This window comes from Onychostruthus taczanowskii, unplaced genomic scaffold, assembly GCF_017590055.1.
Source record: "Onychostruthus taczanowskii isolate IOZ18803 unplaced genomic scaffold, ASM1759005v1 scaffold89, whole genome shotgun sequence".
NCBI lineage: Eukaryota > Metazoa > Chordata > Aves > Passeriformes > Passeridae > Onychostruthus > Onychostruthus taczanowskii.
Window position 1 is genome coordinate 464,459 of NW_024506882.1, and position 19,606 is coordinate 484,064.

Sequence of the window (19,606 nt, forward strand, 5' to 3'; positions counted from 1 at the left end):
GATTTGTAGGCTTTGGCTGCGGGACGGCGGCGCCGGCCCCGCTCCCGCGGCGGCCCCGGCGCGGAGACTCGGGCGGAGCTGCGGGAGCGGCGCTTTGTGCCGCCGCCCATTGTGTCGGTGATGAGTCACGCAGCAGACGGGGGATGCGGTGATGGGGCCGGGAGCATTCCCGAGCCCCGAGCACGCCCCAGCGTTTGGCGATGGCAGGGGCTGCCCGCTCCGCGCTCCCCGCCGGCTGCTGACAGCTCCGGTGCTGCTTCCCAGCCCTTGACGGTCTCCTTGCCACCGCCAGCCCTGCGGGGGTACCGGCTCCGGGCTTACAGGTGGTGGCCGTGCTCAGGGTGCAGCAGTAAAACACCCGGGGCTCGCCCTCTGCGGGCTTCGGGTTTGTCTTTGGCTGCTGGGAGACAGCTCCCGCTGCCATCCGCAGCTCCCGCTGCCATCCACATCTCCCACTGCCATCCACATCTCCCGCTGCTATCCCCCTGCCATCCACAGCTCCCGCTGCCATCCCCCTGCCATCCACATCTCCCCCTGCCATCCCGCTGTGCGAGCATCTCGTGAGTGGGTCCCACAAGCTGTGCTCTGGGTTACAGAGCAGGGACCTGGCTTATCGTGCTGGACAGCTTCCGAGGCAGGAATTACTGCTGAGCAGGGTAAGACAGCGAAGAAAAGACACCCTGCAGGTTTCTCAGCTCACAGGGATGGTGGGGATTGGTGTTACACAGAGCTCACTGCAGGCTGGAGCTGCCACCACGAGCATGCCCAGGCTCTGGGTGCTGCTGGGGACACAGACATGGGAGGGCTGGGCTGGTGGCAGGACCAGCAGTGTCACTGCAAACGTGGCTGCTTCAGGGAAGTCTGAACACCAGGAAGGCTCTGGCACGGGAGGGAGGAGCCCTGCAGTGACCTTTGGGTGGCAGGAAGATGTCAGGGGAGTGCACAAGCAGAGGAACAGCTGGGAAGCACTGGGAAGTAATAAGTAAGAACACTAAGACTGGGTTGGCTTCTTTGCCTCATGTTCTTCCTCTCCTCTCCTCTCCTCTCTCTTGAAGTCTTGTGTTCTGCAAAGTGTTATGGTCTATATTATACGCCCAGTTACACTGTGGAACTCCGGGGGTCCAGTATGGCCTGAAAATCAATCCATTTTGGGAACAGCATTAAAAAATACATGCTGAAGTCATCTAAGGGCTGCTGGGTCTGCAGCTGACAGCAGTGCCTGCTGCTGCTGCTGTAACCCTCTTGCTGTAAGCATGTGCCTCCCAGGCATGTAACACTCTTCACATGGGCACAGACTCACAGCCTGGGGTCCTTTCTCTCTCTGTGGTGTGCAAGCTCCAGAGACGTTTGACATGAATTAGAGGGTGCTGATTTCTTTGAATTTAGGTTAATCCAGCAATGTTCCATGATCTAAGAAAAACAAATTTCTTTATAATTGCAAGTAACTGATACTTGTTTTCTTAGGGTTTTTCCCAGAGATACTCATCTGTGACTGTCCAGCTTGTGTTTGCTGCTCTCTCGATGCTGCACAGTTCATTCACACCATTCCTTTCCTGAGTGGTGCCAGCACAGGCAGTGACCCCGCAACAGCAGAGTTTGGGGCTTTTCCCTCTCACCTGCCTGCCATTTGGGCACGCTAATTGCCTGGGAGTGCTAATGGTGTGTGGTGGGCAGGAAGGTTTCCTTTGGCTGTGGTGCCACCTTCCTTGTGCCAGCGGTGAGGAGGAGAACCTGCTCTGACCCAGTGTCCGTGGCTGGGCAGTGGCTCAGTGCTGTGCTCTGTGTGCTCTCTGTTGTCTTTCAGCAGATCTCATCAGTGTGATGTTGGGATGCATCTCCAGAAACCTTGTGGGGCTTTTTGGCCACCGCTGGCTTGTCCCAGCAGGGTGCTGTGTGGCCTCAGCCTCGGCCTCTCTGGCTGCCACAGGCAGCACACCCACCTGGGTTTCCTTCACCTCCCAACACACAGTGTGAGTTTATCTGTTTCCAGAGGCTTCCAGGAGAGCTGCACTGCAGTTCTGAGGACAACAGTGCCATAGTGACAATTAGACTTTGACTTCAGGAAGAGCCTTGCTCTGTGACACAGCAATTTGTCTGAATTTTGGGGGTGGCAAGGATAATTGTCATGGGATTCCAGGGGTAGCTGCTTGGTGCAGCCAGTTCAGGTGATGGTGGTGACTCCTTGTTTTGATGGGCAGATACCCTTGATTCTTCTTTCTTTTTCAAGTATGGAGGTAGGGTTCTAAAGGGTAATCTGCACATTTCCATTCATTTCCTTGAGAAGAAAGCTGGCTGGAGTGAGCAGCCTGTGGAAGCAGCCCCTGGTGCAGCAGTGGGCCTTGTTCTCGTCACAGGATCGAGGAATGTTACCTGGAGCAAACATGCTTACCTAACAGGCTGGCTGTTATCTGCCAGATCCAGTTTTGCCATGACTCACTGAACTCATTTCACCTGTCTGTGCTCCCTTGCTGGCTGTGTAACACACGAGCTGTACACTCAAGGCAGCCTGCAGAGCACTTGCCAGCAGTGCATGAAGTGGGGTCTCCCAGTTTCTTCTGAGGGCAGATTTGTAGGCTTTTTGGTTTGTTTTAAGGATACGTAGTCTGTTTATGATACTGTTTATTAAGTCAGTTCACGTTTACTGTTCTTTTCCAACCTGTACATTTAAGGCATGTTGTGGTTCACTGTTCCTGCAGTGTGTGCCTCTGTCCCTGGGCCAGGAGCAGGGACAGCAGTGTCCTCATGTGCATGGGAGCAGGTGGGTTGGGTCCTGCCTGTCAGCGTGCCACTTCTTGCTCTGAACTGTGACACAGAAGCCGTTCAGCTGACAGAAATACATGCTTTTCATCAGAGTGCATTACTTTGTCTCCTTGTCTCTTAAAAACGCTGATGCCCTGTGAAAAGCACAGGCCCCTCTTGTGTAGGACAGCTCACCTGCTTGGTTGCCCATTGTGGCTCCTTGGATGGGGGAGCAATCAGCATGGGCCATTGGTGCCCATGTGGCCTGTCAGAGCCAGTGCTTTCCTGCACTTTATCCCAAATGCCATGGAAAGGAACAGCAGGAGTTGTGCATCCCTCCAGCCCGCCAAGGTGCGATGCTGCAGCTGTGACAGTGCATCCTGGTGACCTAATGGTCCTGGAGTTCCTGTAGAAATGAGACTCTCCATCAGCTCTGTACTCTGTACAGAAAGGAGCCCTGAGGGCTTTGGGAAGCAGTGCCATGTCTTTGGTCTGCCGTGGTACTGGTGGAGAAACAATGGTGCCAAGGGCTGGGCACCAAACTGCGAAGTTTTCACTAAGATGTGAGAGAAAAGTGGGGCTTGTGCTGTTGTCAACCAAAATTCAGAAGGAGTCAGAAAAGTGTCCTGATTTTAGAGGGTTCTCAGTCTTGCAAGCTTGTTCCTGGGCCTGGAAGTGCCCGTGGCTGTGTGCTGCAGCTCTGGTGTCAGCAGCATTTGCTGTGACTCAGAGCTTGCTTGGCTGATGCTGAGCTTTGCTGGGCTCCAGTTCTGCTGACTGTTCTTATCTCCCCCTTCCTGGTTCTCCCCTGCAGAGCCAGGGACCTGCAGAAACAGAATCCAGCCTCCAGGCTCCAGCCTGCCCTTCCTCTTGGCAAGACTTGTCCCCCCCAGGGCAGCCTTTGGAGTAGTAAATACCTGGAGACTCTTCTGTACCCAGCACCTTCCTGGTAGCAGCCTGGAGTGACTCCTGCGGGTGACATGGTGCATACCAGAGGGAGAGACACCCAGGGCACTCTTCTCCAGGGCAGTAGCAGTTCAAAGTGTGCAGGATAAGTTCCCAGAAGCGTTGCATGATTCAGAAAAACACTTCAGACCATTCAGAAAACAACACCACAGAAGTGCCTCGCTGTTCCTGGAGTGAGAGACGTTCTCCACTGAGCACACGCAGAGTGGGATGCTTGGCTCTGCAAAGGCACATGCCCTTGATAAACTCTTGGTGCTGACAGTGTCCCTAGTGACAGGCAGGAGCAGGCAGAGGCTGACATCCCTCGGAGCAGGCAGAGGCAGACATCCCTCTGAGCAGGCAGAGGGCTCTGACATCCCCCGGAGCCCACAGAGGGCTCTGACATCCCCCGGAGCCCACAGAGGGCTCTGACATCCCCCGGAGCCCACAGAGGGCTCTGACATCCCCCGGAGCCCACAGAGGGCTCTGACATCCCCCGGAGCCCACAGAGGGCTCTGACATCCCCCGGAGCCCACAGAGGGCTCTGACATCCCCCGGAGCCCACAGAGGGCTCTGACATCCCCCGGAGCCCACAGAGGGCTCTGACATCCCCCGGAGCCCACAGAGGGCTCTGACATCCCCCGGAGCCCACAGAGGGCTCTGACATCCCCCGGAGCCCACAGAGGGCTCTGACATCCCCCGGAGCCCACAGAGGGCTCTGACATCCCCCGGAGCCCACAGAGGGCTCTGACATCCCCCGGAGCCCACAGAGGGCTCTGACATCCCCCGGAGCCCACAGAGGGCTCTGACATCCCCCGGAGCCCACAGAGGGCTCTGACATCCCCCGGAGCCCACAGAGGGCTCTGACATCCCCCGGAGCCCACAGAGGGCTCTGACATCCCCCGGAGCCCACAGAGGGCTCTGACATCCCCCGGAGCCCACAGAGGGCTCTGACATCCCCCGGAGCCCACAGAGGGCTCTGACATCCCCCGGAGCCCACAGAGGGCTCTGACATCCCCCGGAGCCCACAGAGGGCTCTGACATCCCCCGGAGCCCACAGAGGGCTCTGACATCCCCCGGAGCCCACAGAGGGCTCTGACATCCCCCGGAGCCCACAGAGGGCTCTGACATCCCCCGGAGCCCACAGAGGGCTCTGACATCCCCCGGAGCCCACAGAGGGCTCTGACATCCCCCGGAGCCCACAGAGGGCTCTGACATCCCCCGGAGCCCACAGAGGGCTCTGACATCCCCCGGAGCCCACAGAGGGCTCTGACATCCCCCGGAGCCCACAGAGGGCTCTGACATCCCCCGGAGCCCACAGAGGGCTCTGACATCCCCCGGAGCCCACAGAGGGCTCTGACATCCCCCGGAGCCCACAGAGGGCTCTGACATCCCCCGGAGCCCACAGAGGGCTCTGACATCCCCCGGAGCCCACAGAGGGCTCTGACATCCCCCGGAGCCCACAGAGGGCTCTGACATCCCCCGGAGCCCACAGAGGGCTCTGACATCCCCCGGAGCCCACAGAGGGCTCTGACATCCCCCGGAGCCCACAGAGGGCTCTGACATCCCCCGGAGCCCACAGAGGGCTCTGACATCCCCCGGAGCCCACAGAGGGCTCTGACATCCCCCGGAGCCCACAGAGGGCTCTGACATCCCCCGGAGCCCACAGAGGGCTCTGACATCCCCCGGAGCCCACAGAGGGCTCTGACATCCCCCGGAGCCCACAGAGGGCTCTGACATCCCCCGGAGCCCACAGAGGGCTCTGACATCCCCCGGAGCCCACAGAGGGCTCTGACATCCCCCGGAGCCCACAGAGGGCTCTGACATCCCTCAGAGCACACAGAGGGCTCCGACATCCCTGGGAGCACACAGAGCCTCTGACATCCCTCGGAGCAGGTAGAGGCTCTGACATCCCTCGGAGCACACAGAGGCTCTGACATCCCTCGGAGCACACAGAGGCTCTGACATCCCTCGGAGCCTGCTGCTCGGCGTGGCTCCGGGAGGCTGGGCCGTGCCCTGCCTGCTGCCGGCCCGGGGGCACGTGTGGCTGTGCCCGCTGCTCCTGGCTGGCGCTGGCAGCCCTGCTGTGACAGATGGGTGGCATTTCCAGGGCAGGCAAAAGGGACAAGATATATTTAAACGCAGCAGATTATTAGGTAACAAAGAGTGCCTGGTGCTGTGTACTCAGACCGTCGAGGCCCTAAATAGCACCAGGCCGCTGGTCAGGGGTGCTGACCCTGTTTCTGTGTCCTACCAGGACAGGATTTGCTGTTCTGTGCCGTGCCTGCTGATGTTGCTGTCACTGCCTGGGTGGTGTGGCCAGGGACCTGAGGTGCCTGCTCTGGCCATGTGAACCTGCTGGCAGGCAGAGTGGTGTGGGCAGGGTGGGATTCCAGGACCCCTCTTGCTGTGGTTCAGATCCCCTGGGAGTTCTCATGACTGGTTACCTCCCATGGTTTGTTCTGTCCTCAGTCCCCTTGTTAAGAGTATGAAGAAAAAAATCCTTGAAATAAACTCTTTAGCTCAAGGGAGCAACACCAAAGGCCTTACTGGCAGATTGTCAGCAGCCCGAGGGCTGCACCTGCTTCTAGAGACATTTACATAAATACTTGTGATCAGTAATGCCTGCTTTAACCTTGCTTCCCTGTTCTCTCCCTTCCCGATGGGTGTAGCTGGTTGTAGGAGTTCCAGGTTGGGTCCTGCACTGGTGCTGCCCTCGCTGCAGATCTGGGTGTCCTGGCTGGGTGCAGGTCTGGGTGTGCAGATGTGGGTGTCCTGGCTGTGTGCAGATGTGGGTGCAGATGTGCGTGTCCTGGCTGTGTGCAGATGTGGGTGTCCTGGCTGGGTGCAGATCTGGGTGCAGGTCTGGGTGTCCTGGCTGGGTACAGATGTGGGTGTCCTGGCTGGGTGCAGATCTGGGTGCAGGTCTGGGTGTCCTGGCTGGGTACAGATGTGGGTGTCCTGGCTGGGTGCAGATGTGGGTGCAGGTCTGGGTGTCCTGGCTGGGTGCAGATGTGGGTGCAGGTCTGGGTGTCCTGGCTGGGTGCAGATCTGGGTGCAGGTCTGGGTGTCCTGGCTGGGTACAGGTCTGGGTGTCCTGGCTGGGTGCAGATGTGGGTGCAGGTCTGGGTGTCCTGGCTGGGTGCAGATGTGGGTGCAGGTCTGGGTGTCCTGGCTGGGTGCTTGCTCCGCTGTGGCCGTGTCACCTCCAGCAGCCCGGGCAGGTCCTGCTGTGCTCAGCAGACCCCGGCACTGCCACGGCTTGCCATTAAAGGCTGCTGTGATGCTCCCTGCTCCCAGCCCGGGCGCAGCCGTGGGGCTGAGCCCTGCCGTGGGGCTGAGCCCTGCCATGGGGCCGAGCCCTGCCGTGGGCTGAGCCCTGCCGTGGGGCTGAGCCCTGCCGTGGGGCCGAGCCCTGCCGCGGGGCCCGTGGGGCCGAGCCCTGCCGTGGGGCTGAGCCCTGCCGTGGGGCTGAGCCCTGCCGTGGGGCCCGTGGGGCTGAGCCCTGCCGTGGGGCTGTGACCTGCCATGGGGCCGGTCCCTGCTATGGGGCCGTGCCCTGCCGTGGGGCTGAGCCCTGCCATGGGGCCGAGCCCTGCCGTGGGGCCCATGGGGCCGTGCCCTGCCGTGGGGCCGAGCCCTTCCCTGGGGCCGAGCCCTTCCCTGGGGCCGAGCCCTGCCGTGAGGCCGAGCCCTGCCGTGGGGCCCATGGGGCCGTGCCCTGCCGTGGGGCCGAGCCCTTCCCTGGGGCCGAGCCCTGCCGTGGGGCCGAGCCCTGCCGTGGGGCCGTGCCCTGCCGTGGGGCCGAGCCCTGCCGTGGGGCCGAGCCCTGCCGTGGGGCCGAGCCCTGCCGTGGGGCCGAGCCCTGCCGTGGGCCGAGCCCTGCCGTGAGCCTGGCACGGCGGTGTGCTCAGCCTCGGCCGCGCTGTGTCCCCGGGGCTGGACGTGCTCAGGGAGCACCGTGAGTCAGCAGGTCCTCGGGCTGGGTTTCCTCATGCACCCTGTGCCAGGGCCATTGCGCTGGCTCTGGCTGCCAACCAGCAGCAAAGTGGAGCAAAAGATCTGCAGACAAAGGGCTTTTCTGTATTAGTTATTAATGTCATTGAACTGAACCACTCTGAAATTGTTGGTAGCTAAGATTTGTGTTTGGATCCGGGGATTCCTGCTGAGTTTTTTGCCACCCTCTGCTGCTTCGCTTCTTCCTTTAAGGAACTGTTGATAATACTCTGAAATATTTTGAGAAAATACAGAGAAATGCAGCTTTAAGGCTCAGCTGCTGCTTAAGCAACCTCCCTCCTATTTTGGAGTCAGTCAGATCTTTTGCTCACTCACCCTACTTGTGCTGCAGAAGTTGAATGAAAACTTTGGATTTGAGTCTCGGGCAGCCCTGGGAAGATGAGAAACCCTTCCTGATGACAGAACTTCACGTGGTGGTGCTGTGAGTGCTGCAGGGTCACAGAGTGGGGCTGCAGCCCCAGGGCTAGAGCCTGCTGCACGGGGTGTTTCTCCAGGTGTGGGTCAGGACAGTGTTTACCTTGGCAGCTGGCTGCTTGACCTGGCTCGTGCTCTCCAAGGGAGGTTGGGCTGTGTTTGGGCTGCTGCTGCAGCTGAACTTCAGGAAATTGTGTCGACTGGATCTGGGTCGCTGTTGCTGTGCGGTCACACGAACCAAAGGGCATTCAGAGTCGGGAGTAAGAGTTTTGTTGGTTTTTTTTGCTCTCTGTAGCTTTTGCGCTGTACCTCTCAAAATCAAAAGATGGGTTAGAAAGTATCCCGGTAGTGGCAGGGCCGCTCGGGGATGGCCAGGTCTGGGCAGCTCTGTGCCCTGGCCCTTTTCCCCTTTCTCCACTTGTTGTGTTCAGTACAGATTGTCTTGAAGATCACTGGGGGATTGAACATAACCTGGTAATTCCAGGTGGCAGCATACATGCTCTTCTCTCTAATTTCCTAAATACATGCTCTGACTCCAGCGTTTCAGTTGAGCCAAAGCTTCTCCTGGGAGAGGCTCTGTTGGGATGTTTCTTAGAGCTTCCTCTGAATTACCTGATTTTGGTGACTGTGTAAGACAGAACACCCGACTGTCCACGTCCTTCCTCTAATCCCTCCCTTGATAAATTAAGGTTTTGTTTTCCAAATGTTTGTATATTACTGTGAAGGAGTTGCTGCACCACCTTTCATTGCAGCTCCTCAGAGGTTGTCAGGAGCTGGATCTGCTGAGCCTCACGGATGGTGGGTTTGGAGATATTTGATTAAGGCTGTGCAATGTCTAGATGCCAGGGCCACTGGCGCCACAGGACTTGTATAAATAAATTTTGTTTGTGCCATGTTCACGCAATTAAAGCCAGAGCCCTGGGCTGCGTTTGATGAGGTTTATTTTGCTAGTCGGGCCACACAGATTTCATTTACTTTGTCTGGTGCTCTGAAAACATATAGGAACATACACACATCAAAGCCAAGTTTAAGAGCTTGATTAAAATCCGCAGCAGTAAAGAGGTGCCCTGATGTGTTTGTATCGGTGCAGTGTCCGTTGAGCCGGGATTCACTCAGGATAGTATAAAACCCAGGGTGTTTTAACTTAGGGATCCTGCCCCTGCTGGGGTAGGCTGCTCAGGGAAGCGCCGTTCCTCACTGTGGATGTTTCTCTTTCAGAGGAGAATGAGAAGCATGAGAAGCTGTGCCTGGAGAGGGAGCAGGAGCAGAAGAAGGCGGGCAAGGCCAGCGTGCCACGGGCCAACAGCACCCTGTCCCCAGAGGAGCCCCGGAGCGAGCTGCTGGTGCCCATCTCCCCGCCGGGCCCCGTGCCCCTGCCGCCCGCGCCCCTGGCAGCGCCCATCTCGGTCATCCCCATCCCCGTTGTCACCAGCTCCCCGCAGCAGGCAGCCCAGGCCGCGCTGTCGCCGCCGCTCGTGCAACGCCACCAGCCCCTCGTGAGCGCCGCCGGCGTGCCCAAGGAAGCGCCCTCGGTGGCCCCGGCGATCCAGCGGCCGCAGCCGCCGGACGGCAAGGCGGCCACGCCGCCGTCGGGCAGCCCCAAGCCGCTGCCGCCGTACGCGGCGCCGGTGCTGGCCATCTCGCAGCACCATGTGGTGCCGCAGCCCCTGCAGCCCCTGCAGCACCCGGCCGCGCCCGCGCCGCTCGGCGCCCTGAAGCTGGCGCCGGCCGACGACATGAAACCCATCGAGCTCAAGAAGAGAATTGGAGGGTGAGTGCACGCGTGTGCGTCCGTGTCCAGGAGGGACAAGCAAAGCCGCGTCTCTCCGGGGCGGCTCCTGCCTGTGCGAAGTGTTGTTGGGTCAGAAACGCCGAGACCTGTGGATGTTGAATGTCTTCGAATTGCTGAGAGCAGGGCTTTTTGGCTTGACGGGTTTTTATTTTCCTCCCTCACTCCACACTGTAAGATTTTGTATAAGGATTTTTTTTTTGCAAGCCAGAACTGTGTTAGGAAGCGAGTCCCAGCCCTGCACGTCTGATCTCAAGTGGTGTCTCGCGTTATGTTTGGCAAAAGATCACTGCTTGTACTGGTCAGGGAAATCAAAGTGCGCTGCTGCTTGTGGGAGCTCTCTTGAAACTGGAATGGGCTCTGGGAGATGTTATTCTGAGGACAGAGATCACCAGTTTCTCAGTGCTGCAAGTGCTAAGGGCCTCTTGCTTGCTCAGAATCTTGCAGCTGGAAGGGGCTGAAGGCTATTTAGTCTGCCCTCGCCCTCTGACAGGACTTGTGGCTCTGATGTTGCTCCAGGTTAGTGTTTTTCTGGCTTGTTCTTAAGAGCTTTGGCTGGTGGAGACCCTGCCATCTCTGTAGGTGGTTGTTTCCAGACCACAGTATCCCAGTAGGGAGTCTGGTATTACTGCTTGTGGACTGGGAGAACAAACCATTCCCTTCTTTGCAGCAGTTTTACCTGTTTCCTTTGGCCCCTCAATTTTCCTGCAGTGTAAGTGACCTGGATCTGTTCAGTGTTCCCTGCTGGCTGTGCCTCTGACTGTTCTCCTGGCTGCCTGCAGCAGGGCATGTCTCTTGGCAGGGGTGTTGGAGATGGCGTGGGAATGCCGTGGGGACTGGTGGAGATGTGCAGTGGGCAGAAAAAGGGTTCATTGGGACGTACAGATCCCAAAATGCACAGAAACGGTGAAAGTAATGCAGACAGGAGTTTGTGAAGATAAAGGCTTCAGTAAAACGCCAGTGTAATTCCTCTAAGCAGATTGAGATCTTCAGAGCCTGTCTGCTGCTGGAAGGGTCTGTCAGTCTGGGCACTAAAGAAGAGAGCCCATCACTGTCGTTGTGTGGGCTCAGGGAGCTGTGGAGGAGGTTTCTGCAGGGCAGGCTGCACACCGGGCTGGGGGCAGTGGGGTGGCTGCAAGTGCACCCACAAGCTGCTGCTGTGCTGCCAGACTGAGCTTTGCCCTGGGAGCTGGGGGCTGTGCTGCCAGTGTGGAGCACAGCATCGCCACTGCCTCCCCCCAGAATTGCTCCATAAGCACAAAAACATGTCTTTTTCAGCCTGTAAATGTTTCATGGGAAAATGCTGTCAAATATTTGTGACAGTTTATTGAATAGTATTACCTCAATGTCCTGTATTTTCAGTCAAAGGCAAATAATTATTTTGCACAGTGTATGAAAGATACTTGAAATCTCCACATCTGCTAATGTACCTTATCACTGAAAAACTGAGCTGAAGAACTGAGATAACATGTATTTGTTTGGCTTTTCCTAAAAATACTCCTCTGATTCAGAGAGTGGGTGGACTCAAACCCCAAAACCAGAAACTCACGCTGGTTTTTCCTTGAGCAGTGACTGGAGAATTCCTGTATTGCTTCATTCCATGTTTATCCTCAGCTGTGTTGTTTCACGCACAGTGAAAACCCAAAGCAGTTGGAAGTGTCTGCCCAAACCCTTACGCTGAATTTGGAGCTGCTCAAACCTTCTCCCACTGGAGTGTAGGCATAGATCAGAGCCAGGTCTGAATCTGGGCTCTCTGGGTCTCTACAAATACTTAAAATTCATACTTTGTGTCTTTCCGTGTTGTTGGTAGTAGCCGTGCCTGCATATACACAGACATCACACCTGTTTGTATCTTCTGTGCTCTGATGTAGAGTATGGAGTTTATCTTGAAACAGTATAGGCAGAAATATTTATGTACTTGGTGTTAAACCAGTGATTTATGAACACTTCTGCTGCTTTTGCATCTTGCCATACAGACACTGTTGCAAGCACAGGTACAAGGCAGGAGTTTTCAACCTGACACTGAGCTGATCTTTGTTCTGTTTGGGTTACAGGGTTGGGACCAGGGAAGTACATAATAAATTGGAGAAGAACAGGTGCGTAGAAAGCCAGGGGTTTGGGTTTTTTAATTGTAATTCCCCTCCTTTTTTTGGCCTATTGTCTGTCAATATTTGTTTGGCTTTGGCGGGTTTTTGTTTGTTTGCTTGCTTGTTTTTTAAACAGATAACCTGAATAAAATTCTTAGTGACTTTTACTGAATCTTGCAGTATTGCTTGGCTTTCTTATAGCTCAGTTCTGCATTTCTTGCTTCCCAATATGATCTGTTTAACTGCATCATTGCATCCCAACCGCCCTGATCCTGCAAAGCAGTAACAGTGCATAACAGTGTGACCCTGATTTAAAAAGAGTAAAATACCCCAAATGAAGGGTCAGTGTATAATGTGAATACAGAATAAACATCAGTTTCTGACCCAAGACTCTTACAAGCCTGACTAGCTAAACTGTAAGTATGGTGGCAGTGAAAGCACCAGCACAGTGAGCTATTTCATTGGAGGCTGCACGGTGTTCCTAACAAAGCTGGGACAGAGCCCAGGCACAGGCCCTGCTGGGGTGAGCTGCTATGCACAGGTGCAGGTGCTTTGCTGGATTAAGGCCCCAGTTAGGCTCTCCCCTCTGGTGGAATTGGTTCCTGGTGTGTCCCCTGGCAGCTGACGACCCACCTGTGTTTTCTTTAGACGTGCACATTTGAAAGAGTGCTTTGAGACATTAAAGCGCAACATCCCCAACGTGGATGACAAGAAGACCTCAAACCTCAGCGTCCTCAGGAGTGCCTTGCGATACATCCAGGTACGTGCAGCTCTGGGGCTGGGGCTGGGCAGGGCCTGAGCTGCCTTTGGGCTGCAGGGAAACTCCCCTTCTGCGAGTCCCAAGCCACAGATCATCCCTGCCAGAAGTGGTGCTGGCAGGAGCAGATAATTCAGGTCATCTTGGAGGTCCAGGCTGACTGAACTTCTGTTGTTTCCTTTTGGGGTCAGGTGAATTTTAATATGTATGGTTTGGGGAGGTTTTCTGTTGGCTTAACCAAAAGACAGATTTCTGTAAAGATTTGGTATGTCTCAAAATTTTGGTGAGATGGAGTGATGATGGAGTGGTGTGAGACAGTGATGTGAGTACAGGTCTTGCTTGGAGGCAAGGAAAGCCTAGAATCTGAGGTTGTAGCATGAAGCTGTAGGTGGATGGGGCACCACCAGGAGTGAATCTGGGAGAAAGCACGGGTAAAAATCAGTTGTGTTTGTAGCTGGAGGGAAATAAGTATTAGTGTTTGCTTGTTTAATGTTTGTGAAAGTGGTTAATAGTAGCACAAAAGAAATTGTTGTAGATGTCCCCTGTGAATGTGAAATCAGTGGCGTGTAATGCAAGTAAAATTCAGCTGGAAACTGGAAGAGTTGCTGCATTTATAGTGCAAATAGAGAGCCAGTACACCTTGTACATTTTGACTGGAATAAAAGGTGCTGAGGATTGATCACAATGGTCTTTTCCACAGTAAAACGTAATCTTTTCTCACTTTGTTTCCATTTTTCTTCAGTCGCTCTCAAACACCATTTCCCTCTGGTGTTGAGAATTGATTATTCACTTCAGCTTTGCTTTGGAGAGTCAGTAATGCCTCAGAATTAGATCAGTTCAGCCCTCCTCTTAGTTTTCACCAAGAGCTTCCCTCAGAGAACTTTGGCTGGGGCAAACCCTGGCTGTACCCAGCCACTCTCTGTGTTGAACAGAGGTTTTTGGGCTGTGGTTGTACTGGGGCCTGACGGGCTCCAGAGAAGATCTGAGCCTCTCTTTGGATTTTGGCAGCCTGGTGGTGAAGTGTGCAGGGCGAGCCTCTCTGCTGGCCGGGCTGGGCTGTGCGGGGCTGGGCTGGGACTGTCTGTCTGTCAGTGTGCAGTCTGTCCCTCAGTGTGCAGTCTGTCTGTCCGTCAGTCAGTGTGCAGTCTGTCCGTGGCTGTCCATCGGTCAGTGGGCTGTCTATGTGTCCATCAGTCAGTGTGCAGTCTGTCCGTGGCTGTCTGTCCGTCCGTCCATCTGTCTGTTGGTGTGCAGTCTGTCTGTCCGTCCGTCAGTGTGCAGTCTGTCTGTTGGTGTGCAGTCAGTCACTGTGCAGTTTGTCTGTGGCTGTCCATTGGTTAGTGGGCTGTCTGTGTGTCCATCAGTCAGTGTGCAGTCTGTCAGTGTGCAGTCTGTCTGTCTGTGGCTGTCTGTATGTCCGTCAGACAGTGTGCAGTCTGTCTGTCAGTCAGTGTGCAGTCTGTCTGTCCGTCTGTCAGGTGTGCAGTCTGTCTGTCCGTCAGTCAGTGTGCAGTCTGTCCGTGGCTGTCTGTCTGTCCGTGGCTGCTGCTGCTGCCGCCGGGTGCCCGCCTGGCGTGGCAGGGAAGGTCATGGTGCCCTGGGGCCGTGCCAGCGTCCGCCTCCCCGTGTGTGGGGAGCACATGGCGAGCGCCAGTCTGTCTGTCCGTCTGTCAGGTGTGCAGTCTGTCTGTCCGTCAGTCACTGTGCAGTCTGTCTGTCAGTGTGCAGTCTGTCTGTCCGTGGCTGCTCCTGCCGCCGGGTGCCCGCCTGGCGTGGCAGGGAAGGTCACGGTGCCCTGGGGCCGTGCCAGCGTCCGCCTCCCCGTGTGTGGGGAGCACATGGCGAGCGCTGGCACGGCAGGGCCGGCACTGGGCTGGCACTGGGCTGGCAGGGAGCTGGCACTGGGCTGGCTGGGAGCTGGCACTGGGCTGGCACTGGGCTGGCACGGCAGGGCCGGCACTGGGCTGGCACTGGGCTGGCAGGGAGCTGGCACTGGGCTGGCACTGGGCTGGCAGGGAGCTGGCACTGACCCGGCGCAGGGCTGGCTCTCCGCCTGCGGGCAGTGACGTTGTGTGAGCTCCTCACCACATCACCTTCTCCTCCTCATCCTCTCTGGCAGCTGCTCAGGGAGTATCCCGAGCACTGTGTTCCTTGGCAGCACCAAAGCCCTGGGTCTGTGATTGTCTCAGGATTCAGTTGTGCTAAAAAATCCAGATTACTAGAAATCTGATTTGAAATTTCAGCATTCAGATTTTAATTTTTTTTTTTACTGTAGTTTGAATTTAGGTTTGATCTGTTTCAACAGAACTAACATCTATCATGTGAGGATGGCCACCAATCGTGTGCCAGGCTCCGTGTGTTTCACTCACAGGCTCAGTGTTTCCCTTGAAAAGAGAACAGGGCAGTTGTACAAAAGAGATTTAAAAGTAAAAGCTCTTACTCTCAGGATAGCAAAGTAGTTTTTCACTAAAGGGGAAAAAAAGCTCAAGAAATTCAAACCCAAATGAGCCTCGCAGGGGAGGAGCACAGCACCAGCCAAAGCTCGGCACGGCTGTTCTGCTCCTGCAGGCACTGACAGTACACTGATTGTTGTAGCCTCTCTTCCTACAAAATCCTTCCTTCCCCCCTTCCCAGCTGGAACTTCTTAGAAACAGGCTGTTTGTTTCCTTGGCTGGATTTAAATATTTGTATCTGCATCAAATCAGATAAGTTAGAAAGTTAAATTCTGAACTTCCCATAGAGCTGTCATTTTAATTTATCCTTGGACCTGGGCTTGTGCTCTGCAACAGTAAATTAGAATTTGCAATTAAGCACGCTGTTGCACAAAGGAAATGGGGCCCAACGCAGCTGGAAGTTAATAATCCCTTTAGCTGGTGATTCAGCCTGAGGCAGCGTGGCTGTGCTGCGGCTCTCAGCTGGGGAGGGTGTCCCGGTGGGTCCGGCAGCGCTGTGGGCTCCAGACCCCGGCACACAGCTGCAGCCAGCTCGGTTTTACACGGGCCACCTCGGCTCTTGTGCTTCCTTTGCTGCCTGCACAGCCCCAGTGGAAATGCTGGAGACCTCCGGGAAGTTTGTGAGATGTGGGAAGCGCCACAGTGAGAACGAAACGCTGTTTGCTTTGGGAGAGCAGAGCCCTGTGCCTGGCGTGCTCCTGGGCTTGTCCCCAGCAGAGGACAGGCCTGGCCTCCCCAGAGCCCTGTGACACTGCCCGTGCCAGTGCCAGGGCAGGGGACCACACCAGCCTGGCACGTGTCAGATGTGGCTCGCAGCCCGTGCAGCTGGGCTGGCTTTGCTGCTCTCAGAAGGATTCCTTCTCCCTGGGAAATGGAATCATCTTCTGTGGAAGCCAGCTGAAGCCCTTAAACAACTTCTACTCTGCGTTCTCAAACTGTGCCTGTCGCTGTGGCACCTGAACACCCTCTGGTTTCGGGGGTTATTTTCTGTTGTACGTTTAGTGTCAGATGACATCCAGGTGATTTGCTCACCAGGTGACACTGGGACAGCTGGCACACAGCCCAGCCCAACCCATCAGTCTTTGGTCGTGCTGCAGGTCCTGCTTGTTGGCCAGCTTCCCCAGTACAGTTGAAATGCTGAGTAAATAACAAGGTGCTTTCAAAGTTGCCAGGGCATGTCCTGGGCATGTCCCCAGCAGAGGACAGGCCTGTCCTCCCCAGAGCCCTGTGACACTGCCAGTGCCAGGGCAGGGGACCACACCAGCCTGGCACGTGTCAGATGTGGCTCGCAGCCCGTGCAGCTGGGCTGGCTTTGCTGCTCTCAGAAGGATTCCTTCTCCCTGGGAAATGGAATCATCTTCTGTGGAAGCCAGCTGAAGCCCTTAAACAACTTCTACTCTGCGTTCTCAAACTGTGCCTGTCCCTGTGGCACCTGAACACCCTCTGGTTTCGGGGGTTATTTTCTGTTGTACGTTTAGTGTCAGATGACATCCAGGTGATTTGCTCACCAGGTGACACTGGGACAGCTGGCACACAGCCCAGCCCAACCCATCAGTCTTTGGTCGTGCTGCAGGTCCTGCTTGTTGGCCAGCTTCCCCAGTACAGTTGAAATGCTGAGTAAATAACAAGGTGCTTTCAAAGTCTGAGGTGCAGCTGAGCTTCCCAGGGCATGCAAAATGCAAAGAGCAGAAGTGTTTGGAAGGTGTGGAAGCAGGGCACTGCTGTGATCCCAGCCCCTGCACATGCTGCTCGGGTCTGGCAGAGGCACTGGGGCTGCTGTGCTGACACAGGTCTGGTCCTGCAGAGCAGTTTTGGCTCTGTTTGTGAAATGGACTTTGCTTACTAATTCCCAGAAGTCCTCTGGTAGCCCAGCTTGTAGAGTTAGAGACAAAATGTAGCTGTAGTGAACTAAGGATTTGTAGTATGGCCAGTTTGTCATTATTACCTTGGGAAAGGGCAAGAAGGGTGAAATTTCCTTATGCCTTACCTGTGCTCACCAGTGCTGCCAGTCATTTATGAAGTTTAAGTTGCTTATCCTCACCTCATCTCCCTTGGATTCCCAAACTGCCTGAAGTAACAGTTGTGCACCTAAGAATGTTTCCTATTCGTGCCAACAGTAATCAACAGATTGGACTCCCTTTGGGGTAGACTGAATCCAGAGTACCATCCAAGGATACTAAGTAGTGCACATAAAAATCCTTTGTGAAGCCCTTTTTAAGCTGATCTTGTGGACATGTGAACAGACCAGATAGATACTGGTTTTACATTGGTTAAATTTTCCTTTTCAGACTCACAGCATCTCTTTGTCTTCTAGTTTGTTTATTTATTGGTCACTTCACTGGAGCCTGAGCACAGTCATTCATCCCTGTCTGTGTAGAGGACCAGAACAAGACCAGTGGATTTTTGGGTGCCATAGCAGCCTTGGTTTGGGTGTTGATGGGTGCAGAGGGCCCTGCAGCAGAGCCAGACCCTGGTGCAGGGAGGTGCTGGACTGCAGACACAAACCACAGGTCTGACAGTAGTTGTGGTTAAAGACCAGCACTCATTTACATTCAGGCACTGTTGTTGGTTTATTGATCAAAATGCATAAACCTAGCTGTGCTGCTGAATCCTGTTAAGTTCCCCACCTTGACGAGGATGGCTGTAACTGTTATTTTTTATTCTGTGCCAGCTGTGAGGTGAATATACCCATCTTCTGTAAAACCTGTCTGGTAAGGGTGGGGTCCATCAGGAGCTGCCGTGCCTCCCTCACGTGAGCAGCGTTCAGGTGCCAGGCTGTGCTGCTTCACGTTGTTTACCTGACCTGATCCACTGATTCTATCTTGCTAATTAGCCTGAATCTCAGTGTCAGTAATGAAGGCCTCCAGCATCCATAGGCTCTCGTCATGCAACGTGGTGTCATCTGCAGATTTCAGAAAGTGATGAGAAGTAAGACCTTAAAAAATCCCAGTGTTTAATTCCCCGCTGTTACTCCAGCTGCTGCAGGACCTGTCTGCAGGGAGGCTCATCCAGGGAACCATCAGGGCATTTTTATCTGCAGGACTGGCCACAAAACATGTCCTGTAATAGTGATTAAAAATGTCCAGCGTTTGGATCTTGTTGAGTAATTGCAGGCTGTTTCTTAACCATTGCCAAGAGGGATGGTGATTTTTTTTTAAGTATCTCACTCATTACTTGTACATGAGAATTTGGAAAGGGTGAATGGAATTGTAAATCTGTCAGTGTGTTTGCAGTTGTCAGAGAATCCACACCTGTTGCACTGCTGTCATTTAAGCAGTGGTTTGAAGGAGCACTCAGGGTTGTAAAAACCACACCAGGCTGTAAGTGGATTGCAGCACAGGGTTTGGGAATGCTGCTGTGGTGGCTGCTGTGTTTGGGGGCTGTTGCTTGTTCTGGTTGCCACCTGCTGTGAGAGCTGGCATGGGAGGGAGACAGCGCGTGGGCCTAACGAGAGGAGTGATAATTACAGCTTGCTTGCATGGGCTCTGTTTTATGGGCGACATTGCAGGAGTCTCCTGCCTTTGGAACACAGCAAAAGCCCCAAACACAGCAGAGGAGCTGCAGCAGTGCCGGGTCAGCAGCAGTGCAGGGTCAGCAGCAGTGCAGTGCAGCAGTGCAGGGTCAGCAGCAGTGCAGGGTCAGCAGCAGTGCAGTGTGAGCAGTGCAGGGTCAGCAGCAGTGCAGGGCAGCAGTGCAGGGTCAGCAGCAGTGCAGTGCAGCAGTGCAGGGTCAGCAGCAGTGCAGGGCAGCAGTGCAGCCCCAGGCCCTCCTGCACAGCTCTGCTCACGGCCTCACACAGGTGCTGGCGTGCTTTGTGCTCGGCAGCCGGGTTTGTGTCCTGGCAGCGGGGGAGATGGGTGGAGAGCGATCCTCGGGTGACCCAGATCCGCTGCGCGGGCCGGGCTGGCAGTGCCCTCCTTCCAGGGATGGGCAGACAGGAAGGAGAGGTGGTGCGGAGGATGGCAGCGCTCTGAGTCACCGGGCCCGCTGTGGGGGAGCCTCTGTCACAGCCCTGGGCTCGGGACTGCCAGCCCTGCAGAGCTGTGCTCTGCGAGGTGTCCTCTGTCCCCTCCCGGGAGAAGCCCTCCCCTCGCTGCTCCCTGGCCAGGGCCCTTCAGGTGTGCAGCTTACCTGTGCCGCGTGCACGTGCCCGAGCCTGCAGGAGCAGAGGGAGGGCTGCAGCCAGGAGCCACCCACAGCTCTGCCTTGGCTCCTGCAGCAGCTGCTCGTTTCTGGAGCAAGGAAAACACAGAAGCACTGCAGCAAGTGCATGCAGGGATGAAGTGTCTGCTCAGAAACCTCCTCATCCCTGGCAGACAGCTCTGGCTGTGGCTCCAAGGTGTAAACCTGCCCGTTGCCCTCTGGAGCTGCTGTCCATGCATCGTCACAAAGGCTTGGGAAGAGC

The 19,606-nt window shown here is 55.6% G+C and overlaps 1 protein-coding gene across 1 annotated transcript in view; it reads left to right on the plus strand.

Moving 5' to 3' along the window:
- The window catches only part of MNT (MAX network transcriptional repressor), a 34,871-nt gene that overhangs the window by 509 nt on the left and 14,756 nt on the right, over nucleotides 1–19,606 (plus strand). The window contains exons 2-4 of the mRNA XM_041425344.1: nucleotides 9,334–9,886; nucleotides 11,959–12,000; nucleotides 12,640–12,751. Of these exons, the coding sequence (XP_041281278.1) occupies nucleotides 9,334–9,886; nucleotides 11,959–12,000; nucleotides 12,640–12,751 (707 nt within the window). The remainder of the gene's footprint in view (nucleotides 1–9,333; nucleotides 9,887–11,958; nucleotides 12,001–12,639; nucleotides 12,752–19,606) is intronic.